General features: G+C 41.3%; 1 protein-coding gene across 1 annotated transcript in view; it reads left to right on the top strand.

Annotated features, from left to right (window-relative positions):
* The window catches only part of MPP4 (MAGUK p55 scaffold protein 4), a 44,778-nt gene that overhangs the window by 5,022 nt on the left and 19,800 nt on the right, over positions 1-19,956 (top strand). The window contains exons 4-13 of the mRNA XM_061203979.1: positions 461-541; positions 2,364-2,495; positions 3,156-3,237; positions 4,414-4,499; positions 6,008-6,079; positions 6,531-6,727; positions 9,507-9,571; positions 11,851-11,868; positions 14,869-14,907; positions 17,027-17,047. Coding sequence (XP_061059962.1) covers positions 461-541; positions 2,364-2,495; positions 3,156-3,237; positions 4,414-4,499; positions 6,008-6,079; positions 6,531-6,727; positions 9,507-9,571; positions 11,851-11,868; positions 14,869-14,907; positions 17,027-17,047 — 793 coding nt within the window. The remainder of the gene's footprint in view (positions 1-460; positions 542-2,363; positions 2,496-3,155; positions 3,238-4,413; positions 4,500-6,007; positions 6,080-6,530; positions 6,728-9,506; positions 9,572-11,850; positions 11,869-14,868; positions 14,908-17,026; positions 17,048-19,956) is intronic.

The following is a 19,956-nucleotide window of genomic DNA, read 5'->3' as shown; positions in this document are numbered from 1 at the left end:
ATTACTATTTCATTTTGCAACTGACGAATGGAACATCCCATGGGATTAAGCTACCTGGGTTCTCCAGGTAATTGAGCCTATACCTGGAGAACTCAGATACCTTAACCTGCCTGTAAAGCATTCACATTAGCGAACAGCTCTTAGAGCCACTAGAGGGATATTGCCTTGGCACATATGACATTACAAAGTTATGTTTGTTCTTCCTCCAAGCCTGCGATGTGCCAGGACTGGGGCACTGTGGTTAAGATCTACCCCAAATCTTGGATTCTACCTGCTGTAATGAAGTTTAATGATAAGGAAAGACTCTAAGCCCTGACTTTAAAGATGAAAAAGAAGGCTTCAGTAACAGCTTTTCTTAGGTCAATATCATGTCAGTATACCTGTTATCCAACCTGGGTGATGTTAACTAGGTGATAAAGATTGTTAAAAAATTCACAATGTATGTTTTTCCACCAACCAGGTAGTGAAGATATTATGTGAAACCCCCACGTCCCCTGAGATCCAAGAGCTGAGACAAATCCTCCAGGCTCCACACTTAAAGGCAAGTGCTTGCTAAAATGGACAAGATATAACCATCTGGCACATAGACAAAGTTGAGAAGGAGAAATAAATGTGCTAGAAAATGTGCTCTCTGAATAGATGTTCTATTACCGTATGTGGGTGACCAACAGACTGTACGTAAAGATGTGGGACTTGGACGTGACTGGCTTAATCTCATTGGTCATGGAGACAAGCCTGCCCTGTTTATAAGGAGGCATCCAGAACTTCCCATGGTATCTTTTTCCCCCCAGGAAAGCCATTGTTCCTCTAAAATTCTGGGGGGGGGGGCAATCGAGATAGCATACATCTTAAGTTATTTTAAGTTTCAAATAAAGTGTGTGAAGGTGTTTGGAAAATACAGTATAATAATGATTAGCTCTATGAGGGGGTATATGAAGAACATCTGATTGCAGAATAGAAACCTATCTCATAGTACTTACAGATTTTGAGATCAATTTATCAACAAATTAGAATTTAAGAGGATGTCTGCACTTGGAGCAATGGAATTTATCAGTCAAAAAGTTTTATTTCACAAGATAAACCTAGAGAATTTTCTCTGAGTTCCAACGAAGTTCTGTCCACCAGTCTCTGGCAGGGCTGTAGAATGACTACTTCCCCAACTCGTGAAATGAAAATTTAACATACTGGGCCATGAGAAGGAACTCTTTGATCATACCCTAAAAGTAGAGGATGACTTTTTCTCATTCTGTTTCACATGGGTCCTTAAGTGTCACTGATAATTAAACCAGCAAGATGTTTTGATTACTGCTCCTCATTCTACCTTAACTGGGGAAACTATTACAATAGTTGTTTTGTAGTTCAAGTTTATAGGAGCACCATGGATTACATGGGTTTCCAGGAAATGAGAATGTGACAGAATGCATTTTATCAGAAATGAAAGAATATATTATGTGTTGCTTACCCTCTCTCTGCCTTGTTTCCTTTTCTGTAAAATGGGGAAAATAAATATACTTGCCTCTCAAGGATGTGGAGAAAAGGGAACACTTGTATCAATAAGTTGACGTAGCCACTGTGGAAAACAGTGTGGAGTTTTCTCAAAAAACTAAAAATAGAACTACCATATGACTCAGCAATTCCATTCCTCGGTATATGTCCAAAAACACGAATCTGAAAAGATACATGCACCCCAATGTCCATAGCAGCATTATTTACAATTGCCAAGGTATGGAAGCAATCTAAGTGTCCATGAACAGATGAATGGATAAAGAAGATGTGGTATATATACACAATGGAATACTACTCAGCCATAAAAAAGAATGAAATTTTGCCATTTACAGCAATACGGATGGATTTGGAGGGCATTATGCTTAGTGAAATAAGTCAAACAGAGAAAGACAAATACTGTATGATGTCACTTACATGTGGAATCTAAAAAATACAATAATCTAGTGAATATAACAAAAAAGGAGCAAACTCACAGATATAGAGAACAAATTAGTAGTTACCAGTGGAGCGGGGCGGGCAATATGGGAGTGGAGGAGTGGTAGGTATAAACTATTGGGTGAAAGATAGGCTACAAGGGTGTATTGTACAACATGGGGAATAGCCACAATTTTGTAATAACAGTAAATGGAAAGTAACCTTTACAAATTGTATAAAAATAAATATAAAAAATTAAAAAAAATATATACCTGCCTCAGGGTTATTGTGAAGATTGAGTTAATCCACATAAAACACTTAGAACTATACCTGGCCCGTATGTGTTGGTTGTTGTTGTATCTCACATAGTATTGAGTCAGCATCTTCTAGGTGGGTGTGTCTTATGTGTGACGTTTGTTCCCCTTTTCCTTCTCTGTTCCCAGGCCTTGCTCAGTGCCCATGACACCGTGGCTCAGAAAGACTTTGAACCGCTTCTCCCTCCACTGCCCGACAACATCCCTGAGAGCGAGGAAGCAATGAGGATTGTTTGCTTGGTGAAAAACCAGCAGCCCCTGGTAAGGAAATCATTTTGCCTTTTCATTTAGGATTACACCAGGGTTAATTATGAACTAAGTTATCTCTAGTAATTACTTGGGCAATATTCTTGTCTGTAGTCACAGATGTAGTGTGAGGCAATCAGAAAATGTGAGGGAATCCATGATAATAATGGCTAAACTGTATCTTAATGAATTTTGCCTGTGATTTCAAACACATTACAGGTTGTAATGTTTTCACCAGGGAAGATTTCTGCTTAGTGTTTTTGTTTTCTAAGAGCTGTGAGAGATAAGAAATTATTTTATTTTATTATTTGGCTCTGTGACATGTACATATATTTTACTCTGTTCTAATGTATTTGCCTAAGTTTTTTTCCTCTATAAAGGGGAAGCTAAGTAAGGCATTTATTTGAGTTTCTAAGCATAATCCCTTTGATTAGGTTGTAACTGTGGGAGTTTTCTTCACCTTTGGAAGGATCTCAATATTCTTTGATGTCTATGTGGTTGGATTTAGACTTTGGTAGACCAAGGTTGAATGGCCTTTCCTTTTTCATGGCACAGTATGTATGGCCCTAGTTGGTATGAATACCCTTGTCCGAAAGACCAGAGCGACATTGAGGGAAGCCCCCAGGAAAGTGATCATGTTAGGTAAAAAGGGGTTCTACTGTACTCTCTCCCCAGGGAGCTACCATCAAGCGCCACGAGATGACAGGGGACATCCTGGTGGCCAGAGTCATCCATGGTGGGCTGGCAGAGAGGAGTGGTAAGCTGGAGCAGCAGGGTGCAAGCATGACCAGGAAAACAGGGAATGATTGTTTAATCTTCCCAGGGAAGCCCCTCCTTCCTAACTGAGGTTAAGCTTCAATAAGTTCTATTGCTTGGTTACTAAGAAGGAAGAAAGGAATATTCCAGAGAAGTCCCATTGCCCTTCCTCACTGAGTCCCTCCATTCTAGGCACTAAATTAATGTTCCCTTACTTTACATTCCCACGTAAACCTAACAAGGTAACTATTACCATGCTATCGTATAGATGAGGAAACTGAGGCTCAAAGAGATTAACCACCTAACTTGCTCGAGGTTTCACAGTGTGAGTCAGGATTCAAGTCCAGGTCTGCCTCACTCTATATTCCCAACTTTCACTCTTCACTTGGTCCTTCTGTGTTCAAAAAGGCATCACTCTTCCCCGTCTTCAAACACCTGTTGCTTGCCTTTTCTACCAGAGAACCAAATTTCCTTCTTTTCATCACTGTGCTTCTGAAACGAGCTGTTCTGTACCTGCTGTCTGTGTCCTCACTGCCCATGACCCTGGAAACCTGGTGCAGGGTTCATACCCCAACGTTCTTAGAGAAATTACCCAGGGACTTCCTAGTTGCTAAGTCCACTGGCCCTTCTGTCAGCCTCAGTTTTATTTTTATTTCTGCAGCACATTTGATGTTGTTGACAATACCTTTCTTAAAATTTTCATCATCTTTGGTTTCTGTTCCGATGTCATCCTGCTTCTTATTTGCACTGTCTTACCTCATATTTCTCAAGCCTCAATCTTAACCCTCAAGTTTCTCCACGTTTTCTCTTTTGAAGAATACCCCCCATTTCCTTTTCAGTTGACATTTTCTCATGACCCCGACAGCTTTATTTTTCGTGTTATCTTCTTACCAGAGTTCCAGTTCCATTTTACAGCATCAGATTAGTGAAAATAAAAATATCACCACCAGTTAATACCCAGTGTTGGTGGAAAGGTAGAAAAATGCCATTCTCATGCACTTTGGTGGTGGTGTAAATTGGAATAGCCAGTGTGCTTTATTATTATTATTTCACAATGAAATTTAAGATGTCAGAGCCTGCTTGGGTTAGCGAGCTTGTTAAGGAGCTTTGGGATGGCTACCGCCATTTTTGAGAGTTTTTTTGTACCCCTCTTTGTTTTGTGTTCCTGTTTGCCTAGGGCTGTTATATGCTGGAGACAAACTGGTGGAAGTGAATGGAGTTTCAGTTGAAGGACTGGACCCTGAGCAAGTGATCCATATCCTGGTAACAATCTCCTCCTCGCCTTCTCCATGACTCAGTGCCACGTTACATCCAGCCCATGGCGTGTGCGTTGTAACCGGAGGGGGATTCGGGTCCCTCTAGGCAGCTTCCTCTCTCTAGGCCCCAGAACATGTCTGTTTCTATGCAGCTCGTCCGCCTTCCCCCATCCGCCTCCTCAGATGATCTGGCCCCTTCTGGATACTTCCCTTCACAAGCTGCTCTTTCAGCCTCAGGAAGACTGCCAGACTGCCCAGCCCAGGTCCCTCGTCACCTGGGTTGCTCCATTGGAAACGGAGCCTGGGGTGGGCGGAGTGAGACTGTGGAGGATTGTCTGAACCTGAGCAAACCACCCCTTGCTCCCCTTACATTTGTATGCAGTTTCCTTGAGGCAGCTTTGGGGTAGAAAAGAAGTCGCCAGAGGGCAGCATATGGGGAGGGGGACATCCTTGCTGGCCCTGCCACTGTCCTTGTGGTTGGAATGGCGGTGTGACCTGATTATATGCGCTTTTGGTAACTCTTTTCGGTTCCCATTCCCATCCTTCAAACCATTGCCCGAGTCACCGTCCAGCTGTCAGTAGCCATAGCAGCTTTCCCCGCCCACCTCCCCCCATGTTCACCCCCCAGGGTGGGGCCTGAGGTCAATTATTATATATTACATAGACTAGTGGTTCTCAAACTGGGTTCTTGGGGGAACTCTAGATTTTCATAGACGTGCCTTAGGGACTGAGAGGAGGAGTGGTATTATAAGGAGTATACCAAGCACCGAAATATTTTGCAAACCACTACGCAAGATTCTGTGTGGTATAAAAGATACTGCACGGGGAGCTTAAAAGACTGTCACAGACACACATGCCTCCACCTCAGCCCTTTCGGCTCCAGCTGTGGCGTTGCCAGGACAGTGGGGCTGTGAAATTCCCAAGTGAGACCGAGATCTTTCTTGCTAATCTCTAGGATCTCCAATGCCCATCACAGTGTGTGTGACAGGGGGATTCTTACCTCCCCCATTAAACTAAGAGGCTGTTTCCTCCACCATTAGTTTGGAGGCGTCAGTTCCCCCCAGAAGACTTGGGGGCCCTTTATCTTCTTCTCCATAAGACTAGGCTGCCTGATGCAGAAATCAGTATTCAGGAAATAATTAGTGACTGAGATATGAGGAGGGAAAATCAGACCAAGAGCTCCTCTCCTTCCTTAGTGCCTGTGGGAATAAGACCTTGCTGAGTGTGGTGTCCTGGCAGCAGCGAGATGGAGGGTCCCTGCGAGAAGCCAGGCCTCAGTGTGGGTTTTAACAGACCAGTGATCCTGGAAGTCCCACAGCAGGACAGAAGCGAAGCTAAATTTCTTCCTAATGTCCATTTCTGGGTGGTGATATTTAGCTGTTGAGCCCTTGTAAAAGCCCCTGTGGGAGATGTCACCATTTGACCTGCACACGTTGAATTGTAACTTCTGTCTGCCAAACCCCAGTAACCCAGTGAATTCTGCGACTTGTCATTCTTTCCTCTGACATTTTCTAGGCCATGTCTCGTGGCACAATCATATTCAAGGTGGTTCCAGTTTCTGACCCTCCTGTTAATAGCCAAAAGATGGTAAGAATTTACTGAGCCTTCATACCCACACACAGTAAATCCTCCAATAACAATAACAACCATGACGTACTTTGTATCTTATTACTATCCTCTATAATGTGTTGAAGATTTGTTCAATACTGTATTGCATATTTTTCGATACTGATGACATGAGAGGCAAATCAGTAAATGAATACAATAACAGGAGATGGGGTACCAAGAAGTTAAGAAGTAACATCAAGAATGGTGAGCATTTGAGCAAAAACTTCTCGGAGCTAAAAGATTCTATTCCCAAACTCACTTTTTTTTTTTTTTCATGGCTCTTAGACTCAGTTCAAGAAGGAAGTTCTTTTTGTTGAGGATGGAGAGGAAAGATAGCACCAGTAGGTGGAAGAGTGGGAGAGATGGTTTTAAGTCTTAACAACCCAGGGGTAAGGATTCTTCTGAGGTGTCATTATGCACCTACTGTTAGGTATATGTTCGTGCCATGACTGAGTACTGGCCCCAGGAGGATCCCGCCATCCCCTGCATGGATGCCGGCTTGCCTTTCCAGAAGGGGGACATCCTCCAGATTGTGGACCAGAATGATGCCCTCTGGTGGCAAGCCCGGAAAATCTCAGACCTTGGTACCTGTGCTGGCCTAATCCCTTCTAACCACCTTCTGAAGAGGTAAGAAAAGTCATCACTCCTGGACTCAAGACCGAGCCATCAGGAAACAAAACGTTTTCTCAGGCTTCTGTTATTGCAGTTAAGATGAGAGAAAGAGAGACAAGCAGATAGATGAACACACACTGGTCTATAAATCCAAATGTCAACTTGTCAATATGCTCTAAACATCTTAAACACCAAAGGGACCAGAATAATCGTATCAATTAGAAAAGAGAGAAAAGTACTTAGGAAGCTAAATTAAGCTTTTAAAGGTAGTTCTGACTCCCTCTATAATCTTTCAAGGCTGAGTTGAAAGCTCAGTTACTGAATCTCAACTTACCACCATCACGTTGGTGCCACTGAGGTCCAAGGAAGGGATTAAGGATAGAAAGAAAATAGAATAAGAGGTCCACGGCTCAGCCAATGTTAAGAGATCACAAAGAAGAAAAGGAACTAGCAAAGGAGACTGAGAAGGAATGGCCGATGAGGCAGACCAAAATCAAGATGGTAGAGTGTCCTGATCAATTACGTCAACCACTGCTGAGGGGACTGAGAATTGACCACTGGATTTAGCAACAGAAGTCATTGGTGATCTTGATAAAAGCAATTTCAGTGGATGAGGTGGGACCAAAATCTTAGTAAAAGGGGATTTGAAGACATTGACAACAATGAGCATGGAAAATTCTTTGAGACATTTTGTATAAAGCAGAGCAGAACAATGGACGAATAGCTAGAGGGGAAAGTGGAGTCGTATGAGAGAACTTTTTTAGATAGCGTAGATAATGCTAATGGGAAAAATCCAGTGAGAGGGAAAATTTTATGATACAGGAGAAAGAAGGGAACATTGCTGCTCTTGTTGTCCTTGGGGAAGCAGGAGGAGATGTGATGGAGCCTATAAATAGAGGCGTTGGCCTTATACAGGATCATGAACAGTTCACCCACAGTAATAGTAGCAGTAGGGAATCACGAGTGTGTGGGCACAGCTGAGGGTGAGGGATATGGTGGGAGTTTATGGAAGGTCTCTTCCATGTGCTCTTATTTTCTCAGTGGAATAAGCAATGTCATAAGCTGAGAGTAAGGGTGGGTAGGAGATATTGGGAAGGAAAGAGGAGAAAGCTTGAAAAGTTTCTATGAGAACTGGAGAGCAAATTGGTTAGATAAATACGGTATCATCAGCATTAAGGACCCACTTAAGGTTCAAGGTCATAAATTTATAGTGATTCTGGTCAGCTTCCTGGGGGGCAGGGCCAGATTAGACAGGGAGTCAGATTTAACAGTAAATCAAGAGAGGGACAAGGGAGTGATTTTAATGAAAGACCATGACATTTAAGCTTGTTAAGGAGGGAGGTGACAGGGTAGGGTCAGTAGAAAGGAAGTCAGATCAATGGATTATAGGTCCCTATGGGGTTGATAGATTATTGGGGTTGGGAAGATAGGAAGTGCTGGTAGAAGAAAGGGATGCTGGAAATGGAAATTATATAGAGATTGTAGTTTTGGGTACTGAAAGGCCTAGGGTATGACAGTGGGATGCAGTGGCTGAGGTCATTGGAAGGTCACTGGAAGAGAGGAGATCAAGGAACCAAGAGACCAGGGTGTTGGAAGGGACATCTTTGTGCCTAATAAAATCATCATGCATTATGACAGAGCGGTGTTAAGACCATGGGAGTTAGCAGGAATAATCTGAGAATGGCTTCCAGAAGAGTTGGGGAAATGGCTTTCAAAGTGAGGGCGTCTAGGGAAGAGGGATAATGGTCCGGAGATGGCCAGGAGAAGCAGGACACAGACCCCACCTCCAGGCCCCACGGAGTGAGGGCCTCATGCAGTGGTGTGCTGGAGCCAGCTCACAGAGTCTGTGTGCACCCTTCTCACACCCACGGTCGGTGACGTCGGGGTGGCAGCTTGAAATCAGCCACAATGGGAATATTGACACTAGAAAAATCGGCAAAGCTGCACATGAGGACTCATCTCCCCGGGCTGTTTTATCCACACACCACTGGGAGTGGGAGAGGAAAGAGCCACCTCTCAAAAGGGGCAGGGGAGCAGTGACCTCAGGGGGACCTGGGTTTAGTTAGAACAAGAAGGTGAAGGGCTCACTCCAAGTGCAGGAGGAGGTTTGAGAGATTTCGCTGGAGATTTACTGCCAGTTCCAGAGGGTGTGTGAAAGGGCTTCAGCGAGCAGCAGGTGGTGGATGGAGCCTTACAGGGATTAAAGTGCAGAGGATAAGGGATGACCTGAGGACACACACAGGGATAAAGCCCTAATGAGATTAGTCCTCATGGTCTCAGAGCAGAGAGTGGCAAGGAGATTCCAGTGGGGGTCTTGCAAGGAGCACACAGAAATGGCAGGTTTACTAGATGAGCGCACAAATAAAGGACAACGGAAGGAACTGAAATTCATGTGGCTCTAAAGGGACTGTAGAGAGCATCACAGCCTGGGAGGGAAACCAGAGCATGCGGTGAAAATCCTGAGACCAGCTGGAGCCGGCTAACATGCCGGAGAGGCAGGTGCCATGGCTCATGCAGTGAAGCTCTGTGGCGTGTGCACTAGTGGTCGCAGGCCAGATTTTCACCCTAAGTCAGTGTGACTCTGAAGAGATGCTGTGAGGCAGGAAAGAATGATAAGAAAGGCCATGCATTTGGAGAATGTATTTGACAGTGTTTCTGGAGGTGAAATCTCCTTGTTCACTTGGTTGGAAGCAACAGAATTCTAGGAAACATTCTGTCCTGGATCTATTTCACCTGGGTTAACCTGGATTAATTTTTTCTTTTTCCTTCTCACAGTGTATTTCTTTTTGCATAGGAAGCAACGGGAGTTCTGGTGGTCTCAGCCATACCAGCCTCACAACCACCTCAAATCCACCATATGTGAGTGTGCTGACACCTCAAACCCAGGCTGTGCATCACGGGAAAGCCAGCTCCCTCTCTCCCAGGGCTGGTTCCCCGCCCAACAGAGGATCTTTAAATGTCCCCATACCCCAGATAGCCTCCTGGCAGCCATCTGAAATCCTACCATAGACATTCATTCCTTTGGATTTAGAAGAGTTTTCAGTTTGTGAAAATGCAAATGTTCTTGTGATCACTCCCCGGCTTGAAGTCCCCTGAGGTGTCTACAGCTAGTCCATACATTATACACCTACTGGCAAGCAAGGCTGCAGAGCGGCACGGTGTGTGTGCCTTTGATGAGTAAACACGGGACTGAATTATAATTTAATGAGTGTAGTTTGTTCACTTCACAGTATTTTAGATGGCGGTGGAGGAATGGTCAGCAAAGGGATTCATGGTGGCGAATGCTTGTGAACGACTTACTGCCTTAATGAAGGGTGTCGTAGCTCGTAGAGCCCAGCTAGAACCTGCTGATCAAGGACCGTCTGAAATGCTCTCTGGCAGGAGTTACAGAAGGGGAAGAGGTGCCCAGAGGAGGGAGAGGGAGAGGGGCACAGACAGGAGGCTGGGAGGGCACTAAAGTAAACATAGATTTGCCCATGGAGAGTCCTCATCCACTTTACTTCTCAATTCTCTAAGCCAAAAATTATTATTTTTTCCCTTGGAAAGATATGATGACAACTATAGAGACATTTTTGAAAGAAAACACTCTTAAAATTCCTTTACACTGACCATATTTTCCTCCTGTCTTCCAGTTATAGAACCATATTTTACATGGTTACAGTAACAGTTACAATACTAGTTTTTATCTTTTTTCTTTAACTTGACATTTTATCAGAAACATTTGTCATGGTATAATCTTCATAGTGATATTTTAGTTATTTCCCCTGTGCTTTGAAAAAGTTTGTTTACCAAACCAGATTGAAGTACTTCTTTAACCCATTTTCCTATTTCATTTATCATAGGCATGTGAAAGTGCTAACTAAGCTTCTAACCAATATCTGATAACTAGTAGGGCCACGGGTTGACATCTAACTTGCTTGCATAGCCTATAGTGCCATTTCTATTAGAATTTTGCAAAGTCCATCCTGAAAAGTTTGCAGCCGCATATTATTATCCTTACAGATCTCTGAGTCCAGGAACCCCAAGTATGGAGCCACTGAGTTAAAGGGTCACCTCTCACAGGAATGTTTCTTTCTTTTTTTAAAAAAATTTATTTATTTAATTTATTTGTTTTTGGCTGCGTCGGGTCTTTGTTGCTGTATGCAGACTTTCTCTAGTTGTGGTGAGCGGGGGCTACTCTTCGTTGCAGTTCGCGGGCTTCTCATTGTGGTGGCTTCTTTTGTTGCGGAGCACAGGCTCTAGGGCTCACGAGCTTCAGTAGTCGTGCCACACGGGCTCAGTAGTTGTGGCTCACGGGCTCTAGAGCTCAGGCTCAGTAGTTGTGGTGCACGGGCTTAGTTGCTCCGCGGCATGAGGGATCTTCCTGGACCAGGGCTCGAACCCGTGTCCCCTGCATTGGCAGGTGGATTCTTAACCACTGCACCACCAGGGAAGCCCCACGGATGTTTCTGATGGAGCACAACATTTTCTAAACTATCAGGTCATTTCTTTTTAACTGTTGTAGATGATATTGCAAATAAATATTATTTTGTATCTTTCTGTTCTGCCTGAATGTTACCATGGGAAAAAAAATCTCAGGAAAGGGTTACTACTCAGGATGTATAGGCAACTTTATTACTCAAGAGTTATTGAAAAATTCCAGGTGTATGTTAGTTTACAGATGTTATTAAAAAGTTATTTACTGAAGATGCACTTGTAATTGTCATCCCTCTTTCTTTCCCTCCCTCCACTCTCTCTTTCCTCTCTCTCTCCTCCTTCCTTCTTTTCTTCCTCCCTCCTCTCTCTCTTTCTTTCCTTCTTTCCATTCAAGATTTGAGTTCCTAAAATATAATGAACAAATAATAAGTGCATTAATTCAGAAATGAATAGAATGCAACTCTTACAGAGCTTATTGGGATAGAAGGGAATAGGGTTTGCCAGAAGCAAATAGATCCCATTTCCAACAAGGCTCATAAATTTATTGGTTTCTATAGGATATTCACTTATCATTTTGTTACTAAGTCCCATTGAATTTTTAGAGAATAATTTTGGCACTTTGCTTTTCCTACTGTAGGTAAGTTAATCTGATAAACTATAACATAAACTATTGTGCTCACTCTCTCTTTTTTCCCCTGCTTCAATCATTTTTCTGTACCCAGCGATTTCTATGGAAGAAGGTAAGAAATAGTATTTGTGGGGGGAAAAAACTCATCTCCAAAGCCTCCTAGAAATTTCCCATAATTTTCTTAATTCACTTCAATTTCAATTCAGCTATTTATTAAGCTCTTCCTGTGTGCCTCATAGTGTGCTAATCACTAATACCCTAATTTATAAAAAGATGTCAGTCAAAAGAACACACACTGTGTAATTGTTCTTAACACTGAGAGGAATAAAAGAAAAGAGAACCAACATTTATAGGCAGCCCCAGAATCTAACACAGCACATGGTAAGAATTCAGTGAAAGTTGTGAAACTGATCCTCTGTTTTGTTTCAACTGCTTTGTACACAATGTCTAAAAATAACCCTGTAATGAAATTGTTATTGTTCCCATTGTATGGATGAAAAGATTGATAAGGTAAGAACATTGTCAGAAGTTGCAAACAGCCTGGTCTGGATTAAAGTTGCTCTCTGTCTGAAGGGCACTACATCAGGGGCAAATGGGGCCTCCAGTTATTACCTCTCCCTTTCTTCATGCTCAGACACCAAGATGACTCATTATGATGCCAAACACACGCACACACACACACAAACAAGAAAGGATGATGCTGTCTGCTTGTGGAGGGGGGAAAAGAAGAGAGAAGAGCAGTCCCCTTTGCCACCATCCACATTTCATCCCTGAAATTGGAAAGGGGAGGGGGAGGAGCATGGACAGGCCTTTGGGTCTCTGTGGTCTTGGTGGGTGACAAGCCCACTGTCTCTGTCAGCTCAGGCTGCCATAGCAAGATCACACAGACTGGGTGACTTTAACCACAGACATTTATTTCTCACAGTTCTGGGGACTCCAAGTCCAAGATCAAGGTTCTGACAGGGTTGGTTTCTGAGGAGACTTTTCTTCCTGGCTCGCAGATGACTGCCTTCTCTCTGTGTGCTCACATGGCCTTTCCTCTGTGAATGCGGGGTGGGAGAAGTGTGTGGGGAGAGAGGGAGAAGAGAGAGAAAGAGAGAGAGAGAGAGATCAGTATGGTTTCTTTTCCTCTTCTTATAAGGCCACCAGTCCTTTTGGATTAGGGCCCCAACTTTATGACCTCATTTAATCTTAATTATCTCCTTAAAGGCCCCATCTCCAAATACAATCATCTGGGGGCTAGGATTTCAACATATGTATGCATTTTTGGAGGGTACAAATCAGTCCATAACACTCACCCTAGCCCATAGTGTGGATGGAATTGTTCATTTTTTAAAAAAGATTTATTTCTTATTTATTTATTTATTTTAGGCTGCGTTGGGTCTTAGTTGTGGCGCGTGGGATCTTTGTTGAGGCATGCGGGATCTTTCGCTGCAGCGCGCGGAATTCTCTCTAGCTGTGGCGCGTGGGCTCCAGAGCACTTGGGCTCCGTAGTTTGCGGCACATGGGTTCTCTAGTTGAGTTGCCCGAACTCAGTAGATGTGGCACGCAGGCTTTGTTGCCCCGCAGCATGTGGGATCTTAGGTCCCCTACCAAGGATTGAACCCGCATCCCCTGCATTGTAAGGCGGATTCTTTACCACTGAACCACCAGGGAAGTCCCTGGAATTGTTAATTTTGAGAGCGCAAAATCCGCGGCTCTTTTAGACCGCAGAGTTACATATTAGAAAAACCGGGACTACTTGTGCTGTTATTAGAGATTCTCTCCTGGCCTCTGTAAAACAGGAATGACAATTGTAGTTTTTGTTTGCCTTTTAAAACAAAACCCTCTAGTTATGTGCTAGGAACTAATGAATTCACTGTTATAAATTACTGATCTGGAAAATAATCTCTAAATGAATATAAGGAATTGAACGACTGTTAAAAATCTCAGCTATGTTACTTGTTCATCTGTGCTCCTATCTCTATAAAACAGTATTATTTCATAAAATTTTTCATATTGCATATTTTACTTAAAAACAATCAATGATATGATCTTTAAGGAAGTGATGATAAATGCATTATATTACTTTATAATATTATAGCTTATTATACAAACTATAATTTGCACTTTTAGAATATATAAGACATTTATTAAAATAGTATTTATTGATCACCTGGGAATTGTGGGTATTGTGCTAGGCTCAACATATACAGTGCTGAAAGAAAAAAAAATTTTTTTTCAGAACATATGTTCAAATCAACTATTCTGATATTAAAAGGGAAATTCAATTTAATAGATAATTAGTCATGTGCCTACTATGTGGAAGACACTAAGCTCTATAAAATATGTAAAAATTAGTTAAGATGATTTCCACTTTTCAAGGAGCTGTCTAGGAGGGCAAATAAGGCAAACAAACACCCAAATGATTATATTACGAGGCAGAGTAGATGTGCAATAGCAGAGAATTCAAGGTAGTAGGAAGAAAACGCTGTGCAGTTCATGGCAAGGATATTCATTTTGATCAGTGTTGAGATGGACCTTGAAGTATTACAGGCTAAGGGAACAGCCTAAGCAAAGGCACAGAGGAAGAATCAGTGGAGTCTTCTCTAACAGGAGTGTAAGATGCAAGAAAGAGACAGCAGTTTTCAAAGCTGGGTTTGGGTCACACTGTAAAGAGCTTTGAGTATTAGGATGAACAGTTTTAAAAGTTATATTCTTTTATTCTCATACATACATCCCAGCTAAAGGTAAAAATAATTAACATTATTGAGCACTTACCATGAGTCTGAGCTTTTCCTGCATTATCTCAATCCTATCCTATGTGGTAGGTATTATTACTACCCCCATTTATAGACAGAAGACTGAGGCTTAGAGGTAAACTAATTTGTCCAGCGTTCAAAAGCCTGTGCTTTTAGAATTTTAACGATTCGATGTCCTGTGGCCTCCCATAGCCTACATTTTCATATAGTACAGTAGAGCCCTTTTTATCTCTCCGAGTGAGCGATAGTTGTAAGAATAACATGATTATAGGGTGGTCTGAGTTTCATTGCCATAAGCCTATACATAGGGAATTTCATTTGTGATACTAACATTTTAACTTCAATTTTTCCCTTTCTATGCTCTTTTATAGAAGATGACATGAAGATTGACGAGAAATGTGTGGAAGCAGGTAGCATTTCCTCTTGATAGATTTACCACCAGGAGAAATATGAAGCAGCTCAGCTATAGATTTCCTGAAGCAGTCAGTCAAAGGGGTCACAGGCTTATTTTCTGGAAGAAATGTGTAAAATAAATCCCCCACCGCAGCCTTTTTCTGTGGTTCTGACACTTGGAAGGGAAGCACAGCTGCAGGAATGTCTCCATGCTTCAGACCAACCTTTTAGAAAGTGTTCTAGAAAGCGGTATTCTGGAAATGATCACAGGAACACACAGTAACACTCAGGTGTTACATTCAGTAACATTCAGGAGGAACTCCTGGAAACCACGTGCTCTTGGTGAAATACTATAAAATATTGAGATATCAGATTTTTATTTTTTAATTTTTAAAATTTTTTAATTTTTATTTATTTATTTTTAAAACGTCTTTATTGGAGTATAATTGCTTTACAATGGTGTGTTAGTTTCTGCTGTATAACAAAGTGAATCAGCTATACATATACATACATCCCCATATCTCCTCCCTCTTGCGTCTCCCTCCCACCCTCCCTATGAGATATCAGATTTTTTAAAAGCAAAATATCTATTTGATTATTGTGTGATACCATTTTCTGGTAGATTCTAGTATAGATCAATAGTCACGGGTTCCAAATTTCTGAGAAATATATAAATACTTCACATTTCTATTCTTAGATTTTTTTTTGGAAATTGGGAAAAGATTTTTCAAATTTAGTGGCAGAACTAAGATTGGTTCAAGAATCACTAGGATTTTATTGGAAGACTAGTTGGAGAGTCTTTAGTCTGATAGGTGACTTTGTCTTGGCTTTATGGGTTAATCTAGTTTTTAGACATTAAATAATGATATGAAATGTTCAAACACTGGGTATTTCAAAGATTTACATATATTTCCCAGAACAACTACAGAATAATGCTGACATTATATTTATTTTACCAAGTACACATCCTGGGGTTTTTTTTTCTTTTTTTTTTTAACTTGTAGTACTATTCATTTCCTTTCTGTAATTTTAATTAAAATTTTTTATTAGGTAACACATTCACATATTTAAAATTCAAAAACTACAAAAGTATATTCAGTAAAATTCCCTCTCTCTTTCTGTTCCCCTACTCAGTTTTCTTTCTTGAGGCAGCAAATGCTCTCAGTTTCTTGGGCATCCCTCCAGACGCATTCTGTGCAACGATGTATATTTTTTTCTCCTCTCCCACACCCTCATTCTCACCTCTTTTTAAAACACAAATGCATGTACTCTTTGATGGTATGCTATATACACTGTTCTGTTCCTGGCTTTTTTACTTAACATTACATATCTTGGAGGTGATTCCATCATAGTACATAAAGAGCCTCCTCATATATTTTAAACAGCTTATTGGTTAAATAAGTAATTGTGCATTTATATAATCACTTGTTGGTAGACATTTGAATTATGTCCAATCTTTTCTATTATAAACAATGCTAAATATATCGTTTCACAAATGTGTGATGCAGCATTGCCTGATGTAAGGATGTGTGTGTTGGTAACATTGCTATATATTTCTAATTGCTCTCCATATAAATTCTACTTTTTTTATGCTTAATGTCTCTTTAAAACACTAACGAGAATCGTTTTAACTGATGAGGGACTTGGTTTATCTCAGGTATTTCTCAGTCACCTAAACAACCCTAACCCAACCAAGCCATTCATATGCTCCTTCTCCTAGCCACACTCCCCTTGCTTATGGACCCCCCAAAGCTTCAAGCAAACCTCTAGCAGCAAAGCTGTATAGTATCCAACCATCTATTGGTGTTTACCATGACATTTCACCTTTTCCTTCCCTCTGAGCCTCTTTTCAATTTTATTTTATTTATTCTCTTCTATTTTATGATTTTATTTATTTATTTTAAGCTCCTGCTGTACCCCTTCTTGTCATCACAGCCCAACTGCTTATATATACTCATTTAAGGCTTTATATGCCACAGACACACCACTGAGTTGGCCTTGATTTAGGAAAAACATTTTAAAAGTGGTGTGTGTGCAGAATCGTAGGGTCAGGGAATTAGACTGTTCAACTATAGACTCAGTATGGATAGTAATGTAACTATACTTTTGGTTTTTTGCCTCCATGGAAAACCATAGATGAAGAAACATTTGAATCTGGTAAATAAAGCATGAATATTTGATACTGATTTTTAAATGTATATTCCAAATTTTGGTATAACTTAAACACTTTTAATGATACAATAATTGCTTAAAGACATCAACAGTATAGTCATGAGATACTGTAAACTTCACCATAAGCAATGTTTCTCATTAGGGACATTTTGGAACCCTATGGGGGCATTTTTTGGTTGTCACATTGATTGGGGGCACTACTGGCCTTTAATTGGTGGGAATCAGGGATGCTAGATGACCTGCTGTGTGTGAGACCATCCTGCATGATCTCCTGAATGTCCTGCTGGGCAAAACTCATTAGGAATCTGAGTAAGTAGTTCTTTAGTACACAACAGTGATGTAAGTTTTCACGGGATGTAACATGAAAAGCTCATTGGTTTAGAAGACAATCATTATGGGGAGAGACATTTAAACAGAGTAAAGACATTGCCTTGAAATTACTGAATAATTTATTCCACACATTCTAATCCATACTGATATTAAATCAACTGGAAAGTGAGGTACCTATACCAAACCAATTATTTTCTTTTTCTTTAATATGTTATTGCCATTATTGATGACACATGGTATCATCAAGTGTCTGTTCCTCAAAGTAATGTTGACGTTATTAGTAACAAAATAAGCCCCATGGAGTATTTTGAAAAACTGGCAACATATTGGAGCATGTTAACATTACTAACTTGCTTCCAAGTATATGATGTTTCCTCATTTTCTCCATTTCGTCAGTGCTATGGCATATTACACCTACCTCAGTTAAGGCAATTTCCCTCTTTCCCATATATACCAATAAATCTGGTCTGTTATCAGAACACTCTTTGTTCTAGTGTCCACTTGTTACTTTGCTCTTCTATTTTTCTATACTTCATATAAGGACTATTTTCTGATTTTCTCACTTCCTTTAAATCCATGCTTCTTCAGTATAAGTAGGTATAAGCATCTAATAGTTTATGTCTTCTAGAGAAGCCATGCCCAAAGATTTATATTTTGAAATATATACTTTTTGAAACACGTACTTTTAAAACATAAATTACTTCCTTTTAATTTTCCTTTACATTACAGTTAGAGCATTACGTTGCTGTTTTAAAATGATGTGTTAGAATATATCTATGAATTTCATTTTTTAAGCTTAGAGAGATTGTTATAAATATTAGTTATAAAAGAAGATAGCATTGGGACATCCCTAGTGGTCCAGTGGTTAAGACTTCGCCTTCCAATGCAGGGGGTGTGGGTTCAATCCCTGGTCGGGGAGCTAAGATCCCACATGCCAAAAACATGAAACAGAAGCAATATTGTAACAAATTCAATAAAGACTTTAAAAATGGTCCACATCAAAAAAAAAAATCTTAAAAAAAAAAAAGTATTGAGACACATGGAGTTGGGAACTACTCACCTAAATTATTTATATACCATTTATGTTGCTTCTAAATTTCCTATTTTCAATTAGATAGTTGGCTTGTTAGGGGCCACCTTCCCCCCCCCCCCCCGCCCCCGCCACACTGCTGCCCAGCTTGTGGGATCTTAGTTTCTTAGTTCCCGGACCAGGGACTGAACCCGAGCCACGGCAGTGAAAGCGCCAAGTCCTAACAACTGGACCGCCAGGGAATTTCCTGTTAGGGGTAATTTAATGATCTACACTTGGTTCAATGTTTGGGATTGGTTTAATTTTTAATTCCTCTGGATTATAGTCATCCTTCTTTGCTCTGTTCAACGCATCATTTTGTTGGGAGACACACTACATGCCAAAGTTGTGGTTGAGGCTTAGAGGCATTGTGATGTCTGTAAAAGGAGAGGCAGTGTTGCAGTGGTCAATGCCATGGACTGGAGCCGGATTGTCCAAGCATGAATCCTGGTCCAGCTAGCTGGGGGTCCTCTGTCACTTAACCTCTCTGCCCTTCAGGTGCCCATGTCTAAAGTGGGAAAAATAATTTATATAAGTAAAGCGCTTAGAATGTAAGTGCATGAGTGTTAGCCAGCATTTTAATGAATAAGTAATAGGGGCAATCAGCAGCTAGTTCTCTAATAACAGCACTGCAGAGGAAAGTGTGCAGCTGCCCTTAGTTACTGCAAAGCACTCCTCCTGGACTCCTCTTAGTGGAAAGAGTGAGAACTCTCAAGTACATTATTCTGAACCCAGCTCACTTGGGAGCTCAGTTAAGGAACAATTGGCACCCAGCTGGCATTTTTTCTAAATAAATAACGACAGTCATTCATGATGCTTAATTCTGTTATTTAGAGCATTTAATGGGCAGTTAAGTTTCTTCAGTTTTGGTCCCAACTCTTCTCTGAATGAAGTATCATGTGACCTCTTTGAATTTCTCTGGATGGTATAGTCTAATTAGTAATGCCATTTTAAACAACAGATAAAAACACACACACCCCCAACAAAAACCAAACAAACAAAAACAGGGGTGATGGATGTTTCAAGATGTCCAGAAAACAAAGAAAACAGTACACTCTGTGTTCAGTTGCACCTGTCTTCAAGGGACCAGCTGGAGATGGAAATGTGTGACTGGACCCGAACAGGTAAGGAATGAGGACACTCGGGCCAGAGGCTGTTGCAGAGCTTCCCCAGTGGCTCTTCCACCACTTCCTCGCCTTCACAGGGCTGCAGCTAGATGGCCTCTGGGAGAGAAGGGAAGAAGAGGCTCAAATCGGTTGCCTTGAAAATTTCTCTTTCAAGCCCCATTCTTTGCCAACCAAGTAGAGAGGAGTCTGCATGGATAGAAAGCCTTCAAGGAGAGTCTAGATAAGCAACTTGCAGGAAAAGTTACTGTCTGCTGGGCAGCAGAGGCAGGTCCAACGAGTTTCTGAGTTTCCAGTTGTGTGTTGTTCATTTGCCTTGGCAGGTGTTGCCCAGGTTACGACTTTCTCTAAGGGTGACATGAATGCCTCAC

Source organism: Eubalaena glacialis, chromosome 1 (genome assembly GCF_028564815.1).
Source record: "Eubalaena glacialis isolate mEubGla1 chromosome 1, mEubGla1.1.hap2.+ XY, whole genome shotgun sequence".
Taxonomy (NCBI): domain Eukaryota; kingdom Metazoa; phylum Chordata; class Mammalia; order Artiodactyla; family Balaenidae; genus Eubalaena; species Eubalaena glacialis.
Note: the sequence above shows the minus strand (reverse complement) of the source record. Positions and strands in the feature narration are given on the sequence as shown.